Source organism: Ambystoma mexicanum, chromosome 4q, assembly GCF_040938575.1.
Source record: "Ambystoma mexicanum isolate Mex_15411 chromosome 4q, UKY_AmexF1_1, whole genome shotgun sequence".
NCBI classification, from domain to species: domain Eukaryota; kingdom Metazoa; phylum Chordata; class Amphibia; order Caudata; family Ambystomatidae; genus Ambystoma; species Ambystoma mexicanum.
The window spans coordinates 890,640,212-890,667,079 of NC_090928.1; the positions used below are offsets into that span (position 1 = coordinate 890,640,212).

The 26,868-nt window shown below is 45.9% G+C and overlaps 1 protein-coding gene across 1 annotated transcript in view; it reads left to right on the forward strand.

Annotated features, from left to right (window-relative positions):
* The first annotated feature begins 5,884 nt into the window (after nt 1-5,884).
* Nucleotides 5,885-26,868, forward strand: part of LRPPRC (leucine rich pentatricopeptide repeat containing) — a 1,926,342-nt gene continuing 1,905,358 nt past the window's right edge. The window contains exon 1 of the mRNA XM_069608459.1: nt 5,885-6,081. Coding sequence (XP_069464560.1) covers nt 5,933-6,081 — 149 coding nt within the window. The 5' untranslated portion in view covers nt 5,885-5,932. The remainder of the gene's footprint in view (nt 6,082-26,868) is intronic.

The window sequence follows — 26,868 nt, forward strand, 5'->3', positions numbered from 1 at the left end:
AAAAAACAAACTTGTTGCATCAAACATAAATACATTACTTTCTTAGCTTTAACTCTGTGGGATAAAAAGCAACTAAGATCTGTATTCTTTTTTGCCACACTCCTTTTTATGTTTGCTGATCCGGCAGACTTTTTAGTTTAGATCACTTTAAAGTTTCATCAGTAACTCATATGACAGCTGTCATTCAGGTAGCTCAGGGTACTGCACCCAGATTCTGACAGTGGCTGTCAGTTTACAGACAATCCAGTTTGTCTGATGAAATGTTTTGCTTTTCACCTTAGAACTTTGTATGTTCGTAATGCTTCATTAGAGTACATGAATTTTAGCCAAGCAAGATTTTGAATGTTGAGAAGTGTTGTGTTATAGGCATTTTGGAGTTTTTAGCAACATAGCAAATGTCATTTATAGGCACATTTTGGGAGTTTCATTTGTGAAGTGCTGCTTCTCTCTCTGCACTCTGTTGGCTAGTCATGGAGCCCAGTGGCACATTTTCTGCAGTGTGTGCCCTATTCAACCACACATGCACCCTGGGTGGTTGGTTGTGCATCCCTCTCTTTGTGTGCTGAAGCACGCGGTTTTTGTCGGTTTTTGGCGCGCACAAGAGTTTTGCCGACATTGTTGCAGTTTTTTGTGCCATAAGTATTATAGTGATACCCAATAGCACAGCACAGTGGGTCAATACATCCCAAAACCTTTGGAGGAGCCAACATGAAGGGTGGTCTTTAAATCCATCTTTTCAGGTCTTTGTACACCTCCGCTATGGAACACAGTTTCAAAATACTTAATTCCTGTCATGGACCCCGTTGTCCTGTATAAAATGTTTGAAGGTGTTCCCCCGACATGTCACAGACTGTGTTTGCATCGTGGTACTTGGTATCACATGTGGTGGGAATGCCCAGTCATCAGTATGTACTGGTCCGAACTGCTTAGCTGGATCAAGGACATCGTGGGAATGGGTCCGTCCCTCAACCCCCTGGAGGTCCTCCTGGATACGCCTATATCCGATTCTGACCAGTCGGCTTTCCCCAAGGTAGTGGTAACAATGTTGAGGGTGGGGAGGGTTGCCCTAGCTCAAAAGTGGAAGAGCGCATCAAATCCAAGCAAAGCGGAGTGGCTCAACAAGTTGTGGGCAATCTTTACATATGAAAAACTGGCTGCAATTACCAACAATGCTATGTCATCATTTGTGCAGGACTGGATGGGAGTTCTTTTAAACGAACAATATGAAGCTATGAGACTATAGCCTTGAGGAGCGGAAGGAGGTCCTGTGCTTTTTCCAGTAGGTCTACCTACCGGAGTTGGACCTGTTACTCCTTTCTACAAACATGGGCCTGGAACCCACAATGTCAGCCGCTGAGTATAGTTTTGTTTAGTGTGTTGATTATAATCTTTTTCCCATCGCTCCGTATGTCCGCCGCCCGTGGGTCCGGATAAGCTTATGTGCGAGAGGCAGGGGGGATTGGGTGGAGGGAGGTCATTCTGACATGTTTTACTTGTAATTGTATTGGAAAGCAATGGCCAGGGTTTCCTGGTTTTTTAAAACAAAGTTTTAAAAAAAGTATGGTAGGTGTCGTGGGAGGCCTCTTAAGTTTGTTGTTTATGTGATGTGGCCTCTGGGGTAGTGCATATTATGGGGTTGGGCACTGGGTCGATGTTAGCGGTCAAGGCCTGCTTTGTGGGTTATGAAATGCTGTTGTGTTTGTTTCAGTGGCCTGTTGTTTAGGACATGTTTTGGGTTGTGTTGTGGACTCGTGGGTGCGGGGTTCTTGAATCATCAGGGTTACCACTGTGTTGTTTTCCTTTGCAGGGTGGGTTTTCGGTGGTTTGTAGCTGCATCGTTCTTTCTTTGGACATGAGGGTGCGGGGGTTAGCGCTGGACTTTAGCGCTGAGACATTTTGCTGGGGCGTGTTTTTGTGTGTTCCAGTTCTGGGAGTGGAGTTATTTATTTGTTTTCCTTACCAGAGTTATCTATTTGTGTTGTGGTGTTATGTGTACGTTTGTGGGGGAATCTCCCCTGGTAATTTTCAGAGTGGCCGGTTGGGCTCTGTTTGTGCTGCTATCGGTGGTGGGGTGTTTGGTTACAGGTATTCTTGGCATTGGACTGAGTCCATGAGTGGCCGGGTGGGCTTTTTGGGATTATGGTTATCTTTGCGATATGCAGTCAGGAGCTGTTTACGTTCAGAGTGGCTGGGCGGGTGGGCTTTGGAGGAGTAACTGGTTTTTGGGTATGGGCAGTGTGGTGCTGCTTTAATCAGAGCAGCCGGGTGGGCTCTTGGGTATGGGTATTGGAATTTTTGGTTGTGCAATGAGGTGTCGTTGTTAGGTGTGGCACTGGGGTGCTGCTGTATGGTGTCCATGGTGTGGCAGCCAGGTGATGGCAATAGTCGGTGTGGCCCAGAGGTTTTTTTTGTTAGATGTATTGGGATTTAGGTACGGTGGTGCATTATTTTGGCGTATGCATGCTGTCCAGCCGGTGGTTCAAGTGTATGTATGTCGTGTGTGGGTTGTGTAGTTGGTTCGGTGGGGCTGTTGGTTACAGTCTGGGTGTGACTGTCGGGTAGTCGTTTGGGTGCTGTTGGTTACAGCGAGTTAGGGGCTGTTGGTGAGTGGGTACAGTCGGTTGGTTGCTGTTGGTTACAGCAAGTCAGGGGCTGTTGGCGGCCTGGATTCAAGTGGGGTGCATAACTGTTTGAATGCATGACTGTTTGGTACGGTTGGTCGGTTGATGTTGGGTACAGCAGGTTAGGGGCTTTTGGGGCACAGCCAGGTTATGACTGTCGACTACAGTCAGTCGAGTGCTGTGTATACCGCAGGTTAGGGGCTGTGGGTACTGCCAGGTGCACGCAGGGCGTGGAGGTGCATGGTAATGTGCAGTGCATGGAGGTGCATGGTTGCGTGGTACTGTTGGGGTCTGTTATTGGGCCATGTGAGGTGCGTGCTATTCTTGGGGTTTGGTCAATTGTGGGCTATAGGTACAGTTGTGTTGTAATTGTTATTGGGCTATGGTATGTGTGGGGTTGTTAGATTCAGTGGGGCTGTTGGTTACGGCCAGGTGGTGACCGTCGGTTGGTTGATGTTTGTTGCAGCAGTTTAGGGGCTGTTGTTGCGGCCTGGGTTTGTAGGTGGTGCAGGGTACTGTTGGCATTGTTCAACTGTTTGTTGCGGTTGCGGTGTTAGATTCAGTGGAGCTGTTGGTTACGGCCAGGTGGTGACTGTCTGGTACAGTCGGTCGGTTGCTGTTTGCTGCAGCAGGTTAGGGGCTGTTGTTGCGGCCTGGGTTCGTAGGTGGTGCAGGGTACTGTTAACATTGTTCAACAGTTTGTTGCAGTTGCGGTTTGGTAAGGGGCATTGGATTTGTTGAGGTGCAGGAGGTCAATTGGTGTGTCACGTTGTTTTGGGAAGTTATCACGGAGGTGTGTTTTTTGTGTTGTGGTGGTGTGACTGGTGGTACGTTGGGTGTACATTCTGCCGGTAGGGAGCTTGGTTATTTGGAATTTGTGTTCTGGTTGTGTTTCTGTGTGGTGTGTTGTTCGGTTCACTGTGTCTGCCCAGTGTTCTGCCTTCGCGGTTGTATTAACTAACAGGGGGCGATGTGTCATAATGTGTTGGCCCTGTAGAATGCGCTGGTGCTGTAGAATGGGCTGGTGCTGTGGGATCTCCTGTTGGTAGAATGTTGGTTTGGTGTGGAGTCTTGAGTGTGGAGGTTCCAATGGTGTCAGTTGGAGATGGAGAGTGAGCTGGGTGGATGGGCCCGTGTCTGACTTCTATTGTACTGAGGAACTTACCTGTACAACTGGTATAATAAACTACGAGTAACTTACCTGGTTCCTGCGTGCTGTGTGGTGGAAGGACCCCACCTTGGTTGTCTCAGGTCTTTATTCTCTCTGCTTTTAAGGTTTTTGATGTGTATTGTTTTAGGGTGCTTGAGTAGTTATATAACAAAACTGCATGTAGTTACATTCTTTTTCTTGTATTTGTATTTCGATTCCCTCCTAAATAATAAGCAGCGTAAAAGCCAAAACTGCTATAAACTGAGACACAACTGTTGTAAATTATGCATATGAATACTCTGAAAATCTTGAATTAAAACCAACAAGCCTTTTATCACTAACTAGTGTCCATTTGCAAATTATTGAGAAAAAATACTTTAAATGTGCATGGGCTAACATAGAAACTCAAACCCCTATTTCTAAAAGCAAAATGTTTTGTCTTTTCTGTAGGCAAGTGATATTCGCTTTTCAAGCGCTGCCATAATGGTACTACATAGCTCTAAACCATTTGTGTTGCAAAGGCGGGTGAAATCACCCGATTTTGTTTTTGGCTGTTGAGACGCCCATTGGAATGAATGGGCGTGCAAGAGTCTTGGCGGGTGAGTCAGCCCTTTAGAAGGCGGGTGACACCCGCCAAAAGCATGTGAGTTGAGAGCTATGGTACTACCTCCCATAATACGCCAACAGTTGGAAAATGGTAATACTGTGGTACATTATGGCTGTGCCTGGCAAATACTACTAATGCCTATTCAAAAGCCAAAATGGTTAGATGTGATTATAAGCAAATGCGTGTCCTAGAACATCTGTTCATAGGCACTGTCCAGGCTTTTCCATAATGGTAGTAACCTCCCATTGAACGTTAGCACACGAAAAATGGTTTTAGTAACTGGGAACAATATGGTTGTACCTGGTAAATGCCTATCTAATGCCTATAAAACATTATAATGCTTGCTTTTAACAGTGATATAGTGCAAGGAAGAGATGCAGGACTCACATTTCCATATAAATCAAGTGACTGGAGGCATACTTTGTCAAGGCATGTTTCTCACAGTCTGAGTCATTGCCTTTCAATAGACTGCTTATTAATCATTTTGGAAACCTAAAAAGCACAAAGCCTGCTCATACAAATCCCATTGATGTGTGTTTTGCGCAGGGAGAGCATGCAATTGTTGGGAATGGGCATTGGACTAGCATAGTCAATGGGTGGGTAAAAAAGTCAGACGCCCCCCACAGGCTGTTTCCTTCTCCATAGCCCATGTGTCTCTCCTAGTTATCTCACTTTCCTTGCCAATGGTGGACTTATAGGAAGCGCTCACAACATCCTAACTAGCCAAAACTAAAAAGGCGTACCACAATTCTCAAAGATGACAGTCATTGGTTAGATGATTTATCAAGAAATCTCCCAGTTAGACATTTCTTGTCATCTGATTAGGCGTGTGATGTCATCATGTCCTGCAATGATACAATTGTGCTCATTTCTATTTCTGAAACCTGAAAAATCCTACTCCTTTCTGGTCTCAGAATGTTGGCACGTATGTGCTACGTTTCGTATGCGGTGATTAAATCCACCTCAATCACCATGTTGAGTCTTATTTAAGCCACTAAAATAACCCTTCTAATTTTAAAAACGTTCGCCAAGCACAGGGACAGATCTACAATAAAACAGACAATAATTTCTATAATATATATTTTGAATTGAATAATTCCGCTGACAATTATATTTTTAAAAAACACCTTCCATTATGATCGACCGCTGTCCACATAGAAAAGCGAAGGATTGCAAGGCTGTTTTATCCACCAGCATGGCGTCCAGGGCTGACACTGTTTATAAAGAAATGTTGGCCCTCTAGTTGTTAGGCCGTTGGCCGATTTGAAAACCCCGTGTAAGCTCCTGGTCGGCCAGACGAACCCATATCTTGTAGCAAGGTGAAAAATACTTAACATATACATCCTGAATTGCGAATCTTTCCGCGTTTAACTTAATATATTTTACTCTTGCATACAATAGACATTCAGTGTTCATATGACCAACCATGCCCTTACTTTGCTCTGAGGGATTCTTCGGTCCTCCCCCATCATACAAACTTGGTTGCAACCCTCTCTAGTCACGTGCCTTACCTTGAAAAGTTGTGCTTTTCCTGACCGGCGTGGAGTTTCCATCATGGCTGCGCTCTTGAGATCTGCCCGGCTTCTGCCCATGTCTTGCCGTGCAGTACTGTTGCGAGTTGTCACCCGACAAGGGGCATCATCCTGCAGTGGCACAGCCAAGGCACCTGGTCTAAAGGCTCGGCGAGCGCACCTACACAGCTGGTGAGTCTCACCCGTGCAGCAAAACCATGCCTCTCTTTGCCCGCCAGGGTCTGCATTTTGACCTCCTGACAGCTCTAACACAGTCGTGCACATTGCCCTTCAAGGTTGGCCCCTCATGTCCTCACTGAATCCAAACTTAATTGGGTGTATGCAGTGGACGCCAAAGATCCACGTGTTCACCCTGTGATGATAATAGCTACCTGGGGTGCCTCATCCCTGGCCAGAAGGCATCTACCCCCACCATTTATTCTTGCCTACAGCCTAAACAATACTTATACATTTCGTGTTTCCAGATTGACACTTCCTAGAGGTCATGCTGGGCATCAGAAGGTTTCCTGACTATACTAATACCGCCAAACTACGCGCATCAACTTTCAGAGGTCACATGCGAGTTATGCACGACGTTTTATTCTCGCTATGCCAAAGTAACACACCCGGTCTGCCATCCTGAATGGCCATACGCTAAGGACTTTGCAGGTCATGACGCCTGCATGCAAAGGTAACGTTACCATACTCCTGCCACCAATGTTACATGCCCAGGAAGAGCTGGGCCTATAAATTGTGGGTCCCCTTAATTTGCATATGGTATCACAGGAAGTGACATCACTCCAACCTGACCTCGGAAGGATGAAACTTCAGGGGATTGGAACCCATGTCCAGGAGTTTAAACATAGATCTAAACATAAATCTCAGCAGTAGGCACATTAGCCCAGTGGCAGTCATTGCTGCATGCATATTGCTTTATGGCACACTGAGTATAATGGTACGGTATGGTAATGTTTATTTGTAAAGCGCCTATACACAAGGCTAGTGTTTCAAAGCGCTTCACGAGGGAGGGAACAAGGGGGGGGGGACTGTTATTCAGAGCCCTTGAATTTCTGAATGATATAAGTTTGCACAGGCAGAGTAAGTGCATATAGTACAGTTAACAGTGTAGATGACAGCCAATAGGTCTGAGGACGATTCTGCGGTTTTTCCAAGTGCATTTAGGAACCACCATGCAAGGAGGGGAGACGGAAGATCGATGATCATCAAAGGCATGGTACATTCAGATTGTGCAAGTGCACAGATGGTACAGGAGAGGAGGGGGAAGAACAAGTGCTGCGGTTGGGGAGGGGGTCCAAGTGTGCCCAGTTAGTAAAAAATGTGGTAAGTGCTGAGAGATGCCACTCTCATGGGTCATTGACCAAGTGCAGTAGTGATGGGGCAAGTGCAGGCTTGGAGGCAAGTGCGAGAGGACTGGCGAGGGTGCCAGGGATCTGTGAGACTCTGAGGTGCACCCGGCTGCCAGTCGGCAAGCTGTGTGGAAAAGGTGAGGGATAGAGCGTAGAGAGAGGTTAGCAGGGTAGAGGGAGAGAGAAGGAAGAGGAGAAAGGGAATGTTTTAAGGAGTTTCTGGAATGTAGGGAGATCAGGCTCAAGACAGAGGGCGGCAGGAAGGCTGTTCCAGAGGGAGGTCCCTGCTGAGGATAAAGAACTTCTTCCAAATCTCTGTTTGGAGAACCAGCTCACTCGCAGAAGGTTAAAGGTAGATGAGCAGAGGGCTCTGGAAGGACAGTGTTTAGGTAGGGAATGTTGCAGATAGATAGGTCCCAGGCCCCAGAAAGCCTCGTGGACAATGCAGAGGCTCTTGAACCTGATCCTTGCAGCCACGGGGAGACAGCGGAGGGATTTCAGTGCCTGATAGATGTGGACCTTGGACATGAGGCCAAGAAGTTGCAAAGGGCGCAAAGTAGAGGCAGGTAGGTTGAGAAAGAGGCTGTTGTAGTCCAGCCTAGAGAGCACCAAGTACAGGCTTTACCCCAAAACACACGTAGACCCTTGCTTTTTGTGGTAGACTTTGTGCTATACAAGATTCAATAACATAGCATAATGGGGCATAGCAAAGAGTTTCACTCATTCTCCTGTGAGGCAGTATTCTGGATGGACCATGCTACGTTAGTGGCAGGCAGCAAAATGAGAACAAAGTTAATGATGGCTCTGGTCAGGCCAGTACTCCGTACTACAAGGGATTACGTTATTTGGCCAGGATCACACACCCTTGTTAAACGGTCAAGTTCGGATTTTGACCCATGCACTGTTTAACCAGCTCCACACATCCCTTCCAAGCTCGACTTGGCACAGATATCTAAAGTTTGGATTTCAAGGCCTACAATAATGTCCTGTAGAGCAGAGCTCTCAAGTTTCCCAATGCTAATCATGAGAATACAATCCAGTCCTGAGTTTCCCTGGATTTCTGGGACTTTGCTTTCCTAAATTTGAAAGGGGAGAGAATAAAACTACACTTCCCAGAATCAAATGGAAAAAATAGTAACTTTATGGCCTTCTCACACATGGCCCAGAGAAGCTTCAAAGCTCAGCTAGTTTATGTATGAAATACACATCTCGTTTTACAATAAGTGAATCATTATAGACACATGGTAAAGCAAAAGAAGGGTGTTGCTTTATTTTCCATATCCTGAATGGAAAACTATAAGGCACACAATGCAAAATATTACAAGCCCAACACTTTTTTTTTTAGACCACTTAGGTAAAGGTTACTTTTGTCACAAACCTCCAGCAGGCTATAGTGAAAGATGTTAAGAACATTTGCCTGTTCATATAAAGCAATCCCTTTCATATAAAGCAATCTTCCGAGCCTGGGTCTCTCCAATATTGTCATCCCCTGGAGCGGGGGTCATGAGGTTTGGCACTGCCTGCCTTTGTAGATGAGCTTCTTTAAGCTTCGCGAAAGCGTCAGGCACCTCTTAGGCCTTTTCATCTGCCTCTTCCAAAAAGCCCCCGGGGGTCGTCAGAGGCTTTCCTCTTGAGGGCTAACTTACTCCCCTTATGACCCTCTCTCAAGGGTTCTGTGGGCGTGCGCTTGAAGTCTTTGGTGCTACTACTAGGCTGTGAAAGCATAGCTTCCAATGTCTCCAGCCTCTCCTGTAGGGGCTTAAACCCTTCTGCCACCGCATCAATAAGAGAACTTCCCAGCACTTGCTTAAAGCTGGCAGCGAGGTCCTGGCACTGCTCCTCCTCGCTCCACTCAAATTCTGACATCATCTGCTGTGCTGTGTGCCCAAATACCTGAGTCAGGTGTCTTAGCACGCCCACCGCTCCTTCTTGATGGTTTTGCCTTAATAAGCTCCCCCTTTTTTTATTTTGCTCTCAGTGGCTGCACCTTTGTATTTATTCTGGCTCCTGCAAGGGTCCTCGCTCTTACTGCGCCAATCTTTTGCTTATTAGCAGTGTATGGGATACACAGTCCCTGATCTTTACTGCTCCTGAGCTCGTGGACTGCTGAGCTCTGTGTATGCTTACAAACAGCACGGCGCGAGCGATCGTTACGACCGATGAACTCTTTTCTCTATGTTCGCTTTGATAAGCCTATTGCCAATGTCCTGCTCGTACGAGCGATCAATAGTCGTGTATTTCTTTCCGCTCTCGACGCTCTAATGCGGCAACTCTTGATGTGCGATCTTGCGTGGCTAAACATCTCCCACCCGCGGGTGGGGGCTAGTCCCTCGGAGCGTTGTGCTTCGCTCGCGGTAGCTCCGCGCACCCGCGGGTGGGGGCTGCTGGTAATCCGGCACACTGCGTAACTCGCGGGTGCCGGCTCCTCCTACCGAAGGGTGGGGGCCGAGCCTCGCGAGTGCAGACGCGTCCGTTACGGAACCGCCCGTGAGGCTGATTAAACCTCTGAGGTGTCGGTAATACGACACAGGGCTGTCAGCCTCGCGAAGAAATCCCTGCTCGGACAGACAAACTTTTCCAAGGGTTTACTCGACAATCCTTTGCGGCGACTTCAGACTAAAACGCCTAATCTTGTGCGCGAACACGTCTGTAACAATGACAATTTATAAGACTACTAATGCTTTACGCAACCTTTTCTTTCACACACCTATGGGCAATTGCTCCCCCAAAGGTCAAGGAGCTCTCTGAAAACAATCTTTCCTCTCACACACAGTCACTTTGCCACTGCCATACAGAGAGGGAAGAAATGGTACTTATCTGCTTGAAGAGCAGTAAAAGAAGAGGGGTCCAAGCACAGTAAGTGGGTTGTGACTGGTGGAAGAGGCATGGACTACAGGGACTCATGGATTTTGTAGTTTTGGAAAGGAGAAAAGTTTGTTATACACTTTTCATGGTTTTATATGTGTTGAACTGCTGAAGAGTAGAAATAAATGAAGATGAAGCATGATGCTCGCCTCCAGTCTTGTCATAGAATTGATCAAACCTATCACAAGTTCCGCCAGAGCATCACTAGTTGGCTCAAAGATGCCGACATCTAGGCATATACCTTGCTGACTCTGCCCGGCACCTCTCTCTACACTGCATGCACCAACCACTTTGTAAAATTATACATGCCTCAATGTGCATGCCTGTATATATCGTAACTTTATTGTGCCCACATGTAACCAATCGGCACCTACACACAAATGTATTGTACATGTTGTAACCGAGCTTTGAATATCCTTATGCCTTGCGCCTGATTACCCTAATAGCAATCAGCTTGATGTGCGTTTACGTTGTGAAAGAAGCCAGGGCTGGCCGCGAAGCGACATGTGGCTGCATGATGGCTAGATCCACCACTGACTACTGCACTAGAGATTCTCGGAGGCTCACCCTCTTTCTCCAACAGAAAGAGGGTCAGCCTCTGCGCAGGGCCCCATGAGTGCGAGGAGCTGCACATGCCTAGCGCTGTCCCTGCGCCCAGCACCACATTCTGATGCCGTCAAAGGTGGTATGGGATCAATCACGTTTATTCTCCTAGCAATGTAAAGTTAACTTATTGTCTTTTGGATTGTTTTTTCGTTCTGACATGACACATACATCAATTTTATTAAACCCTTCGAATAAAAATGTGTCCTCCCCAAGAAGCAATTTGAGGCCTCCTTAACACTCATTATATGTAACGTTTTAAAAGGGCCGAGGTGGCTGTTGGGTGGAAACATGGATATTTAATGTGCACAGTCCTCTTCCCTACTTAGAATGCCAGAAGGGTGAAGAGGGTAGTGCGCAGAGCCGGAGAGTAGCCCAGGAAGGAATTGAGCAAACGCTATAAACCCCTCTCGCACAAAATGCATGAACGACGATGGCACAAATAAAAGCTGTATTTATGTCTCGAAAACGCGCAAGCATTGGAAGTATTTGATGGGTATCATTAATCAAAGTACTATATGGGTCGGCCATGTTAGGCGAGCAGGATAGGATACTCGTCTCGGAAGTGACGAGGCGTAGAACTATTCTCGGAACGTACATAATAAACTACTGGATCAAGTTGACTGGAGTGAGATTTCTCTCGTTTCCACACTGTCATGCAGGAGCGCAACTGAATGAACTTTTTACGCCTATGTGAAAGCTTTAGATGGGGCGAGTTTCTGAACATGACTGGAAGAGAGGTATGTTACATAATGTGGGAGTGGAAGGTCATAGAGCATTTAAACGTTTATCCAGTCAACCTCCCACAATAGCAGACACAGCTTTGGATGCCTTTACAGAAGCCAAACTGTGCATGCAGGAAATATTGAGATTACCAGGAACGTAATGATACACAATATTTAAATGTTCCATTCAGAGGCAAGCTGCAGTATCGAAGATGATATCACCATAACACTTAGAGAAATGGCTTTCGCATGTAACTTTGGGACATACATTTAAGAACATGCTGATCACTGACTAAAGACCAAACGAATTAAAAAAAATATATGTATATACCGACGGCAAAGCACCCAGTGCTGGAAGAGTCACTGGCTGTAGCTGAACAGCGCCTTATCTCTTCTTTAGTTTTTTCCTGCCTTTTGAATTGCTCTTCTCCCCCCGCTTATTAACTCGCCCACCTTCGTTCCATCTACCACTCTTCGGTTTGCACTCTATGTAACTTAGCCCCCTGTGATACCATCTCTGCTGCCTAATTCTCTGTTGGTTACCCTTTGACCTTTTGTCTACATTTTAATTTTTTCTGTATTGTTTTAAAGTGTCTTTATGGTTCAGCCCCTGCCTATTTGGTTTCGCATAGACAGGGTAGAGCCTGAGCTGGCAAGACCCTCCCAAAATGTGTAAATGCCCACTCGCCAGAGCTGTGTGGGCATTTCCAGATGTTAATGTCACTGTGGTGGTCCCAACTACATTAACTTCAGGCCCCACTTGTTAGACAATCCTGGCTACGCCTCTGCTCTCCACCTTGGGCTTTCCGTTTGTAGTTCCTTTTTCTTTTATCCACACCTTGCCAGCCCTGTGCCTCTTACCATTTATGCAAATTAACAAGGGGGTCCTGGGAGTCCCTCTGCCAGACATTAGTCCTGGTTACGAGAGACTTACCCAGAGTCTTTAGCTCACTATCTTTCACAGAGAAGAGATATCCCAAACATATCAGTCTTTGTCCTGCCCTGGGGCGGTCCAGCACCGAAATGCTAGGCAATTCTCCTCTGAACAAGAGTACCAACAGAAACCCCAGACACGTGTTTCGGTCTGGTTGGACCTAATCAGTAGGGTGGATCTGTGCCTCTCTAAGAATAGTGAGCAAGGGGTCCACGTCTGGATTCCCCTAGTAATTTAGGGTGAGACCCAAAATTACCTAAATATGCAAATTAACCATTTATGCACCTTTTCACTCTTGGGTTCCAAGCGCTGGAATCTTCTCCCACTGTCTTTTTATCCTCCATTTCCTCTCTCAAGTCTCGTTTGAAATTCTCTTCTATGTATTAAGAGTTACTCCTTTTGATGTTAATTTGTTGTACCATTATGACTACTTTGTAAAGCGCTTAGGTGTCAAGCGCTACTGTTAGGACAGTTTTTCTGAAGTACTACCCACTTCTTCAAAACCATTCAACTGAGGCAGTACAAGACTCCACTCTTAGTATAAGACTGTACCACCTGAGAACATGGTAGCGTAGGCAGAGCAGCCAGGCTTATCTTAGGAGGGAGAGAGGGCAGTAGATACAGTACAAATGAAATTGTAATACAAATGATCCAAAGAAACACTGATATGTATTGTAAAAATAAAGATTTATTTAAATACAGGTAGGCCCAGATAAATCTAGGGGTTAAGTAAGTACTAACACATTATATGAAATCACAATATAAAACACAACACTATACTTGAAAGTACACAGACAGACCCAAGTATAAACCTTATTTGGAACACCTAACAGTATTTCTAGGGAAGTCAAAACCTTGTTATACACATTTAGTATAGGTCAAGCCTATTCTTTGGGAGTAAAAGACCAATGGTTACTTTCAGATTACTTTTGGTAATACAAGGACAGTAGGCCCTTCCAGTTGTACAGTGACTCTTGGAACAAATCACATAAACAGTCAATTGGACAATATACTTTTGGTGAATAGTGAAACACTTATTCTAGGTGCAGTAAAAACCTATAACTACTTTTGTCATAACACACAGTTATACCAGGTGAGTAAAACCTAAGGATGTAATGTACAATTGCAGATGCTTTGGAAATTGGGAAACCCCAGATTGAGGTAAGCAATAACTCTGGTAACTTGTTTTGGGTGGCACACAGCTAACGCAAGGTAAGTAAAACCCACTTACTTTAACTTCACCATGAAGGGGAAAGTAAAACCCAATTTCACACTTTACTGAATAGTTATTCTAGGTAGGCAACAACCTAATGTAGACTTATGAAGGACAGGCTAGCAGCAATTCAGGGGAAGCAAGACCCAGTTGGGGGACACTCTTAAAGTTATCCTAGCAGGACTAACCTGGTGATACCAACAGTTGGAAGACACTCATACAATTACCCTACAGGAATAATCTGGTCAAACCAACACATTACTTTTGTAAAGAGGCACAACCTAATCACAGGAGACTAACATACCTTTACATCTACTTTCTTTTAGACTGGCAAAACAGTGGCTAAGGAAGAAAATATGTTAACCATACTTTTAAAAATAGTGCATCACACATTCAAGATCAGTAAGAACTTTTGTAACTGTTCACTCTTAGAATTACAGTTACCCACCAACTTTTTACAAGTAAGTAAAACACTTGATTTCTTTTCTAGGCAGAAGTCCCAATCCCTTCAAAGCCTTTCCCTTAGAGCGTGAGTGGTCTGTGGCAGAAGGGGGGTCACTAGGACTAGTGACCAACAGGCAGTGTTAGGCTAAGTTCTTTAGTAGCAAAAGTCAGAGTTCCTTAGGAAAACTGGTCAAACAGGTGAGTACTTTACTTCTAGGGTTAGAAGAGGGTCCAGGGGCTTCACAGAAGACACCCCAGCAGGATTCTAGCAGTGGGACTGGGTGTACTGGATGAGGGACCTCCCAATCACAGAAGACACCCCAAAGCTACACAGAAATCCCAACAGGCTTAAGGTAAGTATGTACCCAAGCCAACACAGTACCTCAGCAATGAAGAAGAGATTGCAGCAGGAGAACTTCAGGGACTGCAGCCAAATACCCGGTTAGTGGATTCCTTGTCCTGGAGACTGAACACAAGACCTCAGAAGGGACTTTGCAGCAGGGATCGACGAAGAAGGCTCTAGGCAAGATTTCTCTCACGGCTGAATGCGGTTCTGCGGGTTTTGCGCATTTTCAAGGAGCACAGAAGAAGACAGAAAATCGCGGTTGAATTCTCGTCGTTTAAAAGGTCCAGCACTCTTCTGAGGGGACTTTTTGGACTCGATTCGTGTCTCTGGAGATATACCAGGATGCCCACGAAGTTTGAGCGAGATTCGGAATTCGGAAGACCGTGCACCGCACAGTGGCTGGAGGTCCCAGGGTATTGGGGTACTGCAAGAACGCAAGGTCGCACCAACCCGTGGGATGGCTCAAAATGCAGGTCGAATTGAGCCTAGTGGGTCCCACCAGGCTCTGGGTTCGGGTTGTCGTTTTCGGAGACCCCAGGTCGATTTGAAGGAAGGGCTGCAGCAGGCTCCGGTTACACAGCAGGCTCTCCGGTCGCTGGAAATCATTTGCGCCACTTTTCCTTCGTCATCCTCTTAGGTTTTCTGTTCCAGTGGTCGACATGACTTCAGCTTCCAGGTTTCCAGTATTTATCAGGAACTGCAACACAACCTCTCCATTCTCTCCCCGCATTTTACAAGAAAGGAGCGTCTGGCTGTCCAATCAGGACAGCCACCCCCCCCCCCCCCCCCCCCCACTGGGATTTGGCCCAGCTGAAGGAAGGCATAAGACAAAGGAGGGGGAAGTTTTGGACTTCTCCCCCACTTCCTTTGCTTACAGACTGACTGGAGCCTGGGCGGGGTGTCCAGGGGACTCCCGCCAAAGACAAAACTCAAACAAAGGAATTTCCCACCCTGGATGTCAGGGGAAGGAACAAGAGACAAGAAACACTAAAATGGCAGAAAAAGAAGACGGGGGCCATTTTGGTAAAATGAGCACCCTTAGGTGCCTTTACTGCAGCTGTGATTACAGCCCGCGGTAAAGGTGCACCAAATTAGTAAAAGGTATCACTGCCACCAGCCATTAAAGGTAATCTTGTCACTGTAACAGAATTGCTACAATTTAAATGTGAAAGGGGATACATTGTATCTCCCCAGCACTCCACATAAGGTGGGGTGTGCTGGTTTCACAGAATAAAATGTAAAAGGGATCCAAAGATCCTTTCTACCCTTGGGAACTGTAGTTCATTCAAGGTTAGCACAATAAAGTTAAATGGGGAGCCCCTAGGGCAACCCAGCAACAACAGGCACTTATAGCCAATAAGTTGTTAGACATGATAACTTTAAAAAGACACTATGGAGAGTCTTAAAAATGACACCCATACAAAGAGTTAAAGACAGGTGAGTGTGGAAAAAGGTTCCCACTCACTGAGTTATTCATGAAAAATATCCCACGAGAAAAGCAAAAAGTTCTGGAGTTGAACCAGGAAAGGAAGATTTGCCAGCTCTGTGGAAATCTTACCTAACGGCTCCAAAGCTCAAAGAATTTACAAATAGAAAAAACACAAATCGACATGCTGCGCATGTGCTTCGACTTCTCTCTTTTTTGTTTAATCTTTATTGAGATGATAAGAAGAACAGTACATATTGATAACATTGAAGAAAAACATTAATCACAATTTAATCAAGGGGAATACAATAATATATCCGCAAAATTAGTGGATAAATAAGTAGGACCAAGTTGGTTGAAAAGGGAGGTTCCACAACATCAATGTCCGCAATCCAGCTGAAATTGAGGGGGGACAAACGAGGTGACAAACAGAATACAAACACGAGAAGAAAGGGAAGGAGGGCGAGAGGCATCAATAGCAATATTTTTGGTACGTAACATTGGAAAAATCTGATAAATAAGAGAAATCTGGCGATGCCCAAAAGGAAAGAAGGCGATCTGACACTAAAGCTCATGTGCCATGCGAGGACACATTAAAACAGTCCAGATAGTGAATTAAAAAAGCCCATTTGTTGTTATACTTGGGAATAGTATCTGAACTGGTGGCCATACATAACTCAATTCTTTGCACGTGTTATTCCACCAACCCTCGATAGAAAGATTGTGCGAGTCTTTCCAATTTGTGGTGATGAGCAACGGCAATGAACAAGTCGTATAGCTTGGCAGAGCCATGCAAGTTCGTGTTCGTGTCAGCCAGGCTTCCTAAAAACATATTCAGAAAAGATAATGGGGCATCCACTGTAAAAATGAGTTTGAGGCATTTCCAAACCTCCTGTCAGAACTTAAATACATATGGACAATCAAAAAATATGTTTATAGGAGGCAGGGGCACCACTGCATGATCAACATTTATCATCTGCATCTTTATTGGATTTGGATAATTTCAAGGGAGTGATAAATGCTCTGTGGTGAAGATGCTGTGTTATGTTGGCTGAAGCAGATATGCCCCTGATCCTAGAGTACAATAGAGACCATGTGTGGTTATTCGGAGCAGAGCCCAGGTCATTTTCCCAAGTGAGGCGCACAGGCCATACAACATTCTCAGAAGTCAAAGCATTGTAAAATGTTGAGGCCTTTTATATCGGAAACCATGGTTAGCAACAAAAGTCTTGCGGCATCAGGCAAAAGTATGATGATCGAGAAATGGAGTGCATCAAGGCACACATTTACCAAGTTATAATAGTTGAAGTCTGAAACGGGGATGGAAAAGAGATTCCTTAATTGTTGGAAGGAGAGGATGGAGGAGCCATTGACAATTTGCTGAATTAATCTGATGCCTCTTTTTAACCATGATCTGCGATATAATACTCTGTTGTTAATAGTAATATTTTTATTGTGCCAAAGCAACGGGGAGAGGCTCTTGGAAGGGGTCTTGGTATGTGGAAAGAGAAATGGTTTTAGAACAGAAATGTGGTCTTAATGGGGTCAGCTAGGGCTGTAGAGGGGTGGCTGAATACATAAGCAAGATCGGCTACATCACATGGATATACCAGGTGTTTTTTTAATACACACTAGGAGGGAATGTCTGAGGAATTAGGAGGAGCAAACCAGCAGCGAGATTAAGAAGAAATGCTGAAGGATATAATTTGAAGTCCGGGAACCTAACCCCTCCCATGTCATATGGGGCTTTTAACTTGGCAACAGCAATCCTTTTACATTTACCAGGGCCCCATAAGAACTTGAGAAGGATTGAGCAAATAGACTTGAAAAATGAAGGAGACCATGGGACTGGAAGGAGTTGCAGGTAATATAAAACAATGGGGGACAGCATCATCTTAATGGTGTCAAGCCGACCCCACGTGGAGAGGTAAGGGGGGGACCACATTGAGGTTAATTCGCTGAATCTAACATTGTTTGCATGTTAAGTTTGACCGTGTGTCATGATGCCTACCCCCGGGGATCCAGACCAGGTCCAGCAACCCTGGAAGCAGGCATCAAGTTATTTTGGGCAAGCCCAAAAACCCCTGCTAGGGGCTGTTTGGGTGCGGTCCTGGCGCCTATGGTGCCAGGCTCATATGGAGAGTCAGTCCTGGCGCCTTAGGTGCCAGGCTCATAGGGTAGAACTTCCATTCCCGCACCTATTAGATCCGTACATTCCCCTACCATTTTCAAACAAAGAACCAAATTATGGGTAGTTTCTAATGTTGTCTAAATGACCATTGTATTACAGGCTCATATTCTACCTCTGCTTGTATATTTCCTCGCTACTTGTAGATATTGCGATGTGCACTTTGTAATTAGTACTTTTACTCTGTGACTGTAGATACTATTGTACATTATACTGTTTCTATGCCAAAATGTAACCTGTACTGTAATTTTGCACCCTTTGCCAAGATATGCGCCCGGTTGCCCTCGGGCCTGGTTGCACTATACAAATACAAAATACCTGATGCAGACCATGCTGCAAGCTTACCTGATGCAGACCATGCTGTAAGAGCTCCAAGCCAAATGAGGCTTGGAAGGGACTATTTTACCTAGGGACTATTTTTTACTTGGGCGGGGCTGGGGAGGAATACTTACCTGGGACTACTTTGGAGGCTATTTAAACCACGCCCAAAGAGCAGCACATGCTTTGTGTTATTCTGCATCCAGCAGCATAATGCTCACCGTGCCTGCAAGTCTGCATCCAGCCTTCTGCCACGCTCGCCTCGAGTTTGGAGCTCCTAGAAAAAGGGAGAAAGAAGGAGAAAAGGTTAGAACAAGAGCAATACCTTTGATCCTTACCTGAATTCCCGATCCATCGTGCCTTCGAGCTGGAAGAAGGAAGTTATTTTATGCGCATCTCCTCGCCTGCTGCAGCGCCGCGCTGAACTCACTGGCCTTCGCAGCATCTTCACATTCCACCGCATCCTCCTGCATGTTCCCGCCACATTCCGGCACCTAAGGAGTAGACAAGAACAGCAAGGTGAGCCAAGGGAATACACAGAGGAATATTAGTAACCCCCCATAGACTTACCTGATTTCACCACCCGGGGTACTATTCCTCTTCACGGGTCGGCACAGCTTCCACTGCATCTTCGCCGAACCCCGGCCCCTAAGGGGAAACAAAAGGACAGCAAGGTGAAAGAAACAAAGTGACTATCAAGGGGAACCCTCCTCACCACATTAGACTTACCTGATTTTACCGCCGGCGGTATTATTCCCCGAGACTTCATACTTTCTCTCAGTGCCTGAATAAGGGAGAAAGCAACAGGTTACATATTGACATTATTTATCGAACTGTGTTGGAAATACAAATCCTTACCAGAATATTACCGGTTGCCACGAGGAACTCTTCACTAGGGTCAAGCTGCAAACTGCAAGGAATCGGACAAGAGTGAAAGTCAGGCATTTGAACTCTTACGAACTACATACTTTTCGGAGTCAATATTGTTCTAGAACTCACCAATTCCTTCGAGCCAGTGAAGCAACTGGTTATCAACACGCCCCTGCGCTCAATTCAGGATGGAGAGCTCATTTTTTCAAACCATTAGGTGAGACTATAAGAGGGGACTTCAAAGGTGATCCGTGGGGAGAACAGCGGGGTGGTGGGGGGATTTACACTCAACTCCACGGGTGGTTAATTCCCTTTCTCCATTTGCAGAAGAATATTCCTACAGGCCAAGCAAACTAAGCTAGGTGGGCCAGTCCAGTCCGTCATCTCGGCCCTACGCGTCACATTGGTGGAGACCGCAGCTGTCCAGTTTAGATCGCCTCTGTGGGAGCCAGGTGAGCGTAACACCGTGTCGTATGTTGAGGAGGCAAAACGAATACCTAGATATTTAATTGATTCGCTACACCATTTGAAGCCGAAGACATCTAAGTCATGCTTGATGCAATAGGAATTGAGGGGTGTAAAATCTCTGATCTTTCTTTAAATTTGTAGCCAGACACTAGGGAAAACTGATGGAGTCTCTTAAGCAGGTGAGGAAGGTGAAGTTTGGGATTTTTAATAAGGATAAGAATATCATCTACGTATACTGCAATTCTAATAATCAAATTTCCACAGGCGATTCCAGGAATGTTATCTGTCAGATCTTATGAGTTCTAGCAAGGGTTCAACAGAGAGAATGTAAAGAATGGGGGGGAGGGGACAGCCTTTTATAGCTCCTCTACTTAAGGGAAAGAAGACTGAGGATTGACCATTAATAATAATAATAGATTATTTGGGACAAGAGTAGAGAAGCTTAACAAGGGATATAAACTGCTCCATCCATCCATCCATGCCATCGGAGAGATTGAAACATATAGTCCCAGTTGACCCGGTCAAAAACATTTTCCGTGTCGAGCACAACTGCAGCGTCCCTGTTTATCTTTCTTGTCCTTAGAGACTACATGAAAGGTGTCAAATAATAATCGAGCGTTTGCAGAGATGTTCCGCCCCTTCACATACCCAACTTGGTTGGATTTGATCAAGGGGAAGGGCCAATTCAATTCTGTTGGCGAGAAATATAGCAAAGATCTTGCTTTCAACATGAACGAGGGAAATTGGTCTATAGTTACTTGGAGTGTGGGATCCGCTTTGGGGAATAATATGAGTAGATCCTCAGAGAAGGAGCCCGAAGAGGATTTCTGGGAGATAAAGTGGGAAAATAAACAATTTAAGTTTAGGGGTAATGGAATGGGCCAAGCTATTGTAAAATTTGGTAGAAAGACTGTCCGGCCCGGGGGCCTTTCCTCTAACCAATCCCCTAATGGCACGAGTAATTTCGGGAGTTAAAATATCGCTCTCAAAATGTGACCGGTCAGTTTGGGGATAAGAGTGTCGCTCTTGCAGAGGAATCCATATTCTGGGAGGGGACAGTGGATTCGGGAGTGTAGAAGTCTGAATAAAATTGTTTAAAGCTTTTTAAAATAACGTCCGGGTGATTAAGGGGTTCCATGTGTTAAAATTGTGGCAAAAATGGCCGTGAACACAAAATATTGCAGCAAAAAGGCTCTGGTGTTGCAGCTGCAATCCATGTTAAGGATGTGGGGGACCCCCCCCCCGCAACCCCTGGACCCATTATACCATTTAAGGGGAGCGGGGGACACCGCTGCAACCCCCCCGCTCTCTTTAAATGGTATAATGGGGTACACCTTTAACGCGGCAAACCACAGCATTTTTGCTGCAATTTTATCACTGCATACCGATTAAAGGAGGTGCCAGATTAATCTTTAATGTGTGATTATATATTTCTCTCCTTCCTAGTCTTGAGATAATAGGCAAGTGACTTCCCGGCTTTGTTGGAAGTCTGGTAAATCTTGATTTTATATTTTAGTAGAGTTCCAGCAGCTAATTCAGTGGGCTCATTGTTAATTTGGAAGCGTAAGGACATGACCAGGTTCGTTGCACTGGAGTCTTGATAGTAATGCTTTTCAGCGTTCAACTAGGCCAGTCTCAGCAAGACAATTTAAAAAAGATTTGTGGGTTTTAGATGATTTGAACACACATTTAGATTTTCAATCTAGGAACGGATCAAGGACTTGATTAACTTCGCCACACACAATAAGAATCAATTGTTTCAAGGAAACCCAAAAACTAGGATCAGGTAAGGTAGGAGCAAAGATATTTAGAATTGATTGAAACATGAACTGACCAATCAAAAGCTTGACACATACACATCACCCATTGGTGTCAGCATCTTGGTCAAGAATTTTAAATAATTTCTTGCTGAGGAAAAAGCAATTTTTTTTTTGCCCACCACAGGACTTGCAATAACCTCTTTGATCCAAAGGGATTTGAGTTTCAAAGCTTCCGCACTTGATAGGTGAGTTTCTTGTATGCATGCCAGTGATGGCTTGAATTTATTGAGATGGGATATAAACTTTCACCTTTTTATTGGGTTGTTTCAACTCTTAAAGTTCCAAGTTACACGTTTAAATACCATCAAAACAGTTAGGTAATTGTTGGGTCATGGTATGAACCTGTAATGAGTGCAAAATTCTAGCAAACCTGACATGGTTCATTTCATACTGAACAATATGAAACAATGAAGTATTGATAAGGTTGGGACCTCCCATATGATATGATGATATGGTATGGCATTTATAATGCGCCTATACACAAGTCACGACGATGCAAGGGAGGGGAAACAGAAGGAAGACAAAACAACAATCCTACTAGGCCAGGTGTCATTCAGATCGCACAAGTACATAAGAAGGGAGTAGGGGGAAAGTGCGGGTAGGGGGAGGGGACCGTGCAGTACATGGGATAAATAGAATAAATAACTATAAGTAAAAGTATGGCCAGCTTGTGGTAAGTGCAGACATCAGGTGTCAAGTCTCAAGTGCTGGTAGTTGTCATGGCCACAGGCCCCAGAACAAAAAAGCCACACCATCTAGTGATGGGGGGTGGGGGGCAATGGGTCCCTTGACTCAGTGATGTCCCTTTGAGACCCATAAACACAGGGGCCCTGGCTGGACTCAGTCCTGGCGCCAGGCTAATATAGAGATGTGAACAGGAACACTTGATTTCAGTGCAGGAGTGCTTTTCCTTTATTTCAGTGCAGGAGTGTTTTTATTTTAGAAGAACTTTCCAGGAGCTGAAAGCCTTTATTCCAGAGAACATCCTCATGTGCTGACTCATTGGGTGTGGCTCCCTAGGCCTGGTCTTCATGTGGCGACTCATCAGGTTTGGCAGGGTGTGGCAGGCAGGCTGAACCTGGTGGGCGTGGCTTCAGAAGCTCGGCTATACAAGCTGCTTCATCCTTAAGGTCGGTGCTTCGCGTTACTGTGCACTTGCGTGCAACATGGCGCTCACCGCCGCTTGGACCAGTTTACTTACCTTAGAAACCAGGCGTTCTCCTGCATACTCACCTCCAGGAAACCGGTGCTTCATCACTTCATCTGCAGACTCCTCTCCTGACATCCAGTGATCTTGATCCCGACGCTGCAGCACCGCGCTCCGCATCCATAAACTCGAACCCTGTGAAGAAGAAGAAAGACAAGGTTGGATCATCAGTCCTAGGGATGCGCCGCATTTGAACCCTGCATGCCCCCTAGTTAACAATTTAGCACCTACTGTACCGCTGCTGCTTCGTTCATCATTCCCTCCGACTGCTGCCTCGAGCTCCGCAGCTTCTGCCGGGCCGGCAAGATCACCTGCAAGGGAAGAAAGCAAAAGAGAAAACATCAAAAGTGGAACGGACAGCAATACAAGACAACAAACTTTACAATACAACAAAAACAGACGAGGAAAGTCAAAGGCAAACAGGAACATATAGTGGCTTAGTCGCAGCAGGACTGGACTACCACGTGCAAGGGGACCACTAAAGGAACTCGGTCCAGATCATACAAGCGCCCCTGCCAGAAGCAGCAGGATGGAGTGCTTGCCAAAACTAATCAACAGGTGAGCTTTCCAGGGACCGCGCATCCCACGGGTACCACGGTTTGGGAGAAGGGGTCTGGAAGGGGATCGGACGCACAAGCTGGTATACTCACGCCCCCTATTCTCCACGCAGGAGCAGTCCTGAGCAGCCTCACCTATTACCACCAATCACCACATAAACACAGAGGGTCAAGTCGGACCCGAGCGACCTTGCCCCTGGGAGGGCTGCAACTGTGCCCCAATGCCTCCGCAGAGACCAGGCGAGCGTAACAGTAGTGGGACTGTAGGGATACAGAAAACAGTCCCCAAGTGCGGGGGTCGCCAGGAAGGCAGTGCAGGTGTGCCACTGGCGGGGAGGGGACCTGGGCCCGAGATCAGAGGGTGGACAGGTAACCAGTGCAGTTTCAGTTTCAGCCAGGAAAATCAGCAGGGGAGAGGAGGAGAGAAAGCGCAGAAGCAAAGAGAGGTTTTGAGGAGCTTCCGGAGATGGTTCTCCTCAAGTCAAAGGGAGGCTGTTCCACAGGGAGGCACCAGCCGAGGAAAGAGATCTACCACCAACTCATTGCTTTGAGAAGCGACTGACCCTGAGGGAGTTGGAGGCGGATGATCGAAGAGCTTGAAAAGAAGATATTTAGGAAGAGAGAGTTGAAGGTATTGCGGCCCCAGAAGGCCTTGTGGACGATGCAGAGGGTTTTGAACTTAATCCTCACAGCCACTGGGAGCCAGTGCAGAGATTTCAGTTCTGGAGAGATACGATCCCTGGCCTTGAGGCCAAGGACAAGTCTTGCAGTCCTGTTCTAGATGAGTTGTAAAGGGCAGAGAGTAGAGGCAGGAAGATTTAGAAAGAGGCTGTTGCAATAATCCAGCCTGGAGAGAACCAGAGCTCTGGAGTGAGCTTCTGGGGGAAGGAGAGGAAAGGAAGAATATCTCTAAGGACGTGCAGCTGGTAGTGTAACTTCTTAAAAACGTTGGAGATGTGAGGAGTGAAGGAGAGTGTGGAGTCGAATATGACCCCAAGGTTTTTAGCCTTGCAGGAAGAGGGCCAAGAGAGGCTGGCCAGAGAGCTGCCGGGAAGGAGGGAGCGGGTGTGCCGATGAGGAGAATCTGTCTAACTGGCATTAAGGCAGAGGTCATTAGCGGCACACCACTCCTGGATAGCAGACACAGTTAGAGATGTGCGAAGGAGAGGGAGAGGCCAGCCGGAAAATGAGCTGGGTGTTATCCGCATAGCACTGAAAGTTGGGGCAGAGAGCGGCGATGCAATGGGCAAGGAGTGCCAGGTATTGGTTGAACAGCCAGGGAGAGAGGGTAGACCCCTGGGGGACACCATAGGTAGAGAAAAAGATAGCGGAGAGGAAGGACCCATGTTGGACCAGGGAGGGTCGGTCAGAGAGGAAAGAGGTCAGCCAAGCCAGAGCCTGACCATTGATACCCAGGTTATCACGGAGACGGTTGAGCAGGATGGCATGGTTAAAAGAGTCAAAGGCAGATGAGAGATCAGGCAAGATGAGGACACAGGGTGTTATAGTCAAGGTTGGAGAGCAGGTCTTCACGTATGTTCAGGAGAGCAGTTTCCGTGCTTCATCAGTCTGGCTTCAGAGCTGCCAGATCATGAAGACAACCAATAGATTCCGTGTGGAGATTAAGCTGGGAGATGGCCAGTTTCTCCAGGAGCTTGCCCAGGAAGGGGACAAGACATAAATGGAAAACACACAAGGCAAGATGTATGTGACACCTCACGAGCCGTCAAAAGGAAAAGACCTCTCGCAGCAGCAGAGTGACGCCACAACAGCACCCGACTCACCAATGTTATAATATAAAGTGAGTAACAACATTGGATGAAGCCCTAGATGGGCGAAATAACAAACCTCAAGTTCCACAGGAGGTGTAGAGGCATTAGCCGGTGATGTGTCCATGCCCTCAGTCTTGATGGGACAAATAAATGCTTTCAGGTCTGCAGGATCATCAAACATGGCAGCACGTCCCTCATGAGTAACTTTGAAGGACCATGGGTGATGGAAACCATATCTAATACTGAGCTGCTTTAATGCAGGGCCGGCGGAAGGATAAGAATTATTTTCTGCGTAGTGTGTACTCCTTGCCACATCCTGTGAGAGATGTAATTTACTCCCATGCCAAGTGAACATTTTTCTCCTTGATTGTTGAGATAATTAGCTGGAGCTGAGTATATTCAAGCAAGTACGTGTTCGTGGAGGAGGGTGATGGGATGCAGAGTTTATTAATGGACCATTATGATTAGCTCGCTGTATATTGAAGGAAGTTTCCATAGGTAAATTAAGTATGGCAGGTAGTAATTTCTGTATAAATGCAATGGGGTCTGAGCCTTCATAACCTTCAGGCAGGCCTAAAATGCGTAGATTGTTGCGTCTGCTTCGATTTTATCCAAATCCTCGTTATGTCTCTGGAGGTCTTTTAATAGTTTTTTCAAGCTGCACTACCATAGGAGAAACATCCTCCACAAGACCTACCCTTCTCTCCACCTCCTCCATTCTGTCTTCAAAGCCCTTCCATCTATCATCCAATTGTTTTTGACGTTTTTGATTAGTGGTCTCGATAAAAGGCTTTAGTGCTCTAATTTCTTTTAAAATGGTCTCAATGGCTGGGTCCGTTAAGCTAAGCGGAGGTGGTGAATCACTTTTTGCCCTTTTCAGGTTTGTTGACGAAAGCTGGGTGTCTTTAGTGATGACCGTTGTTGCCATTATGGCCTGAGGCACCAGATAAGAGATGCCAAGTTTGGTTTATTCATTTGTATTTGTATTGCGCACCAGACCTGAGGATAAGAGGGTGCAGGAGCAAACAAGATTGCTCAGTTTAGTTGCAGTGCTTTACAGTAGTTACAGCGAGTACATTGGTTGGATCAGTTACAATAGAGGCAGTGATATACAATTTAAAAATATACATATTTACATAGTTTGCAGTGACATGGTAGGTTAGGCAGTCAATTCACAGTCATTGTGTTTTATCCACTGGATGTAGTTCTGTCTAAAGTGGGTGTAGGATTGTGGAGTCCTTGAGGAGGGCGGTAGGGAGTTCCAATGTTGGGCTGCTTTCACCTGAAAGCTGTTGCTGCCCGTTTTGGTTCGTTTGAACCTGGGAACTGTTAGCAGATTTGCATTGAGGTCCTGGTAGGTCTGTTAGGGGTATATCTATTTATTCTGTCGACTAGGTAGCGGGGGGCAGCATTGTTGAGGCATTTGAGTTATGGAGGCTACTTTTAGCATGATTTTGTCTGAAATGGTAAGCCAGTTATGAGCTCTCTTGATATTGGAAATATGTTCTCTCTTAGGGATGCTGAGCGCTGCTCTGAGAGCATTGTTTTGCAACGTCTGGATTTTGTTGGTAATCTGTTTGTTGGCTCCCACGTAAAGGGCGTTGCAGTAGTCTAATTTTGATAATACAAAGGCTCTGGCTAGAGTGATGCAGCTCTGTGAGGATAGGAAGGGTTTGACTGCTCTTATAAGCTTACATGTGTATGCAGTGGAAGATGCCATGGAACTGACCTGTTTGTGGAAGGAGAGGGAGGAGTCAATGTATATTCCTAATGTTTTCACTTCTTTGGCTACCTTGATCGGGTTCCCGTAAATGATGAAGCTGGTGTATTTGTGATCCAATTTGGTGACGTTGGGG